Source organism: Henckelia pumila, chromosome 3, assembly GCF_033568475.1.
Source record: "Henckelia pumila isolate YLH828 chromosome 3, ASM3356847v2, whole genome shotgun sequence".
Lineage (NCBI taxonomy): Eukaryota > Viridiplantae > Streptophyta > Magnoliopsida > Lamiales > Gesneriaceae > Henckelia > Henckelia pumila.
This window is the reverse complement of record NC_133122.1, coordinates 32,789,187-32,792,328: the sequence shown is the minus strand read 5'-3', so window position 1 is coordinate 32,792,328 and position 3,142 is coordinate 32,789,187. Positions and strand designations below refer to the sequence as shown.

Sequence of the window (3,142 nt, the reverse complement as noted above, 5' to 3'; positions counted from 1 at the left end):
TATACTTATTTCCTAGGGATGCTTTGGTTGTATATTTCGATACCCTAGCTGTTCTGATGTTCTTATTACCTTTGTATAGCCTTTTGGGGAGGTTTTGGCCTAGTCCCCCTCCTCCGTTAGGTTTTATTTGTATCGCTTTTTTATGTTTATATACAGGTAGGGGTCTGCCTGGGGGCTCCCGGCGGTGTTTTTAAAAAAAAAAAAAAAAAAGTAATACTCATAATTTAATGCGAGTAATGGATTTATGAATGAATACCATATATCTAAGAGACAAAACAATTACTTTACTTACATTGTCAAGGGATTTGAAGCATGAATTAATTTCTTCCTTCTTAGGAGCATTCTTGCTGCTCCAGTCCTTCGTCCTCCAACGACACATACGCGGAAGTGGTAGACCAGCCTCATCTAAATGAGTTGCAAAACTATCCACAACGCCAGGTATGCATTCGTAGGATAGGATCTGCAATTATATAACATTTCTATTTAATATATAAATATGATTCAAATGATATTATTAAAAAAAATGACAAATCAAGATGACTTCTTACTTGTAATGGATTGATGAAACCTGCAATGGTGTATGTGAGCGAATTCTATTTTTTTTCATTCCTTTCTTTCAATTTGTCACTTAAATTCATCGACCGCAAGCTAGCAAGGACTACATCATATGCGCAAGACCCCCAAGGATATCTATTAAAAACATCAAAGTCTTCCACTAACCTAAGACACTCGGTGCCCACGGTCACAGATTGCCAAGTTCTCTTGGTCAACAGAACACCAGCGACAAAAAGAAGGCACGCTAGTTTTAACTTCTCAAGATTGACCTCATCACCGCCCTCGCTGCTCAACATACCAAGCCTATCCTCCAAGTTCCGCACAAAGACCACATCCATATCCCCAAAATGTCTAGATTTAAAATCTAAATTCATTGGAATCTCAGGAATATCTTTGGAGCAGTTAAGTCCTGAGATCAAACAAAACTCTAGTTTTGAAAATCTTATAGGCCTCTTTCGAATCACCATCCAGAATTTATTTTTCGGTGAGTCTAATGTCTGCCTACTTATCAAATACCATAACAAACTCCCAGACAATTTATAACGATTTGCACTACATATCAGGTGACCAAATTGTGTTCTGCTCATCATGACTTCCATCTCGGCTGGATTAAGATACTTCATTATCTTTTCAGAAACATCTACATACCGTCCCAATGTAGTCAGTTTGCAAGAAAAACGATCAACTTTGAACCCTTTCCTTTTAAGAACAACCTGAAAATGTATTAAATCAATGAATACCTAATTACGACTGAAATCAGAAGAAATAAATGTTCAAAAAAAGTCAATATCAAAATAATAAGTTAAATGAATTAGTCGAGATTAAAATATGATACAGTCGAGTTAAGAAAGAAATCGATCGGGACATGGTCGATAATTCCTGCTAAGTAATGCAGTCGAGATTCATAACATCATCAGTCAATATATGAAGCAAATCAGTCGGAACATAGACGAGATTCGTCCAACGTAATGCAGTAGAGATTCATATCATCGTGCTACGTAATACAGTCGAGATTCATTACAACATAAGTCGAGATATGAAACAAAACATTCGGAAATGGTCAAAATCTACTATGACTGTACTACTGTTTCCCTAGGAATGGACAAACATATGAAAATAGAAAAACCTAGGTTTCTCGATGACTTACAGTAACGTTTTCCTCTGCCATTGTTGCAATGCTGCTTGTCGAGAACGAAAGAGATTACGGGGAGTAAAGGAGCTACGACGACGACGAAGGAGGGCTTCAACGATGGTTCAATAGGGTTCCGTTCCGACGGTTCCATTAAAAATTGAAAAGCGGACAGAGAGAAAATTGAAATTGCAGTAAACCAATTAATTACATCAGTCGAGAAATCATTTATCGAGTCGAAGAGGGTTAAAATGTTTTGTATCTCATTTTGGATTTTTTTTTATTCAACTTAAGATTTTTACTTAAGGGTAAAATTATCTTTTTTATTCTGAGGTCTATTTGCTCAAATAAAAACAAGACGGGGTCCATATCCCTCATTTTCCAGCCAAAATAGTCCCTCATGTTTCATTTTTTTCCCGCATTTGGTCCCTCCCGTTATCTGAACGTTAAAATTTGACGGAAAAAAGCCCACGTCTCCATTTCTCTGTTATTTCCCCCAAATTGAAACTCTTTTTCACGTTTTCCCCAAATCCAAACCTTAGAACACATAACACATTCAAATTCGACGCCCATATCTTGATACCACGCTCTTCTTCAAGTTTTGCATCGTCATTTCTTCTGGTTGGGTGGAAAGATAAGGTCATCTCTTTGAAATCCAGATCTCGTGTAAGGTAAATGTTTGCCTTCATCTATCTCTAGATTCGTGTTTACATGTTTTCGAGGATGAAAAGCCACATAATTTGACTTTTTTCAAGAGAAGCAATTTATCTAATGTTGGTATGTGGTATAGATAGGCCTGATAATGAAATTTCAGACATAAACCTGTCATCTCTACATGTTATTTACCTTATTATTGTATTCAAAGATCTGCACGTTTCTGATGCTCGACTCTTCTGCTGAAACAAGGAAATTTAAGGAAACCATAGCAATAGCTATCTCTGTTAACATTGATGGCTTGAGTGTCTCCATGAAGTGTTCAAATTAGAATCATGTTATTCTTCAAATTCTCAAATGTTTCTTGTGGTTTCAATTAGTCATTATTTGAATTATGACCTTTGAATAATTATAGATATTATGTGTGTTCCTGTAGTATATCTGCTAATCTTTAGGTGAATTGACCTCAAGTTCTTGGTGTTAAAGTTTAAACTGCATAATCTGTGCTTCATTCGCCTCTAAGAATTCGACCTTTTGCTCCTTGATTTACTGGTGGATTCTATACGTGTCTACAACCACCATGAAATTCCATATTTTTCTAATGCTAGACATCATGTTGTTCTAATTGAAAGAGTGGGTGCCCGGTTAGCCAACTTGTGGCTAAGGGCTTTGATGACTCTATGTAAAACAATTTTTTGTTTAATATAATTTACACTTTTATAATGGCATTGACTTTATCTTTCTTCATATTGTTATATTATGATATACTATTGTTGTTTTGATAAAGACCTTGAATATACTATA

The 3,142-nt window shown here is 35.8% G+C and overlaps 1 protein-coding gene across 1 annotated transcript; it reads right to left on the bottom strand.

Annotated features, from left to right (window-relative positions):
- Positions 1-593: 593 nt before the first annotated feature.
- On the bottom strand, positions 594-1,723 carry LOC140888412 (uncharacterized). Its single transcript, XM_073296088.1, has 2 exons — positions 1,703-1,723; positions 594-1,268 (listed from the first exon to the last, which is right to left on the bottom strand). Exons 1-2 carry the CDS (start codon positions 1,721-1,723, stop codon positions 594-596), a joined length of 696 nt encoding a protein of 231 aa, XP_073152189.1.
- Positions 1,724-3,142: the final 1,419 nt, after the last annotated feature.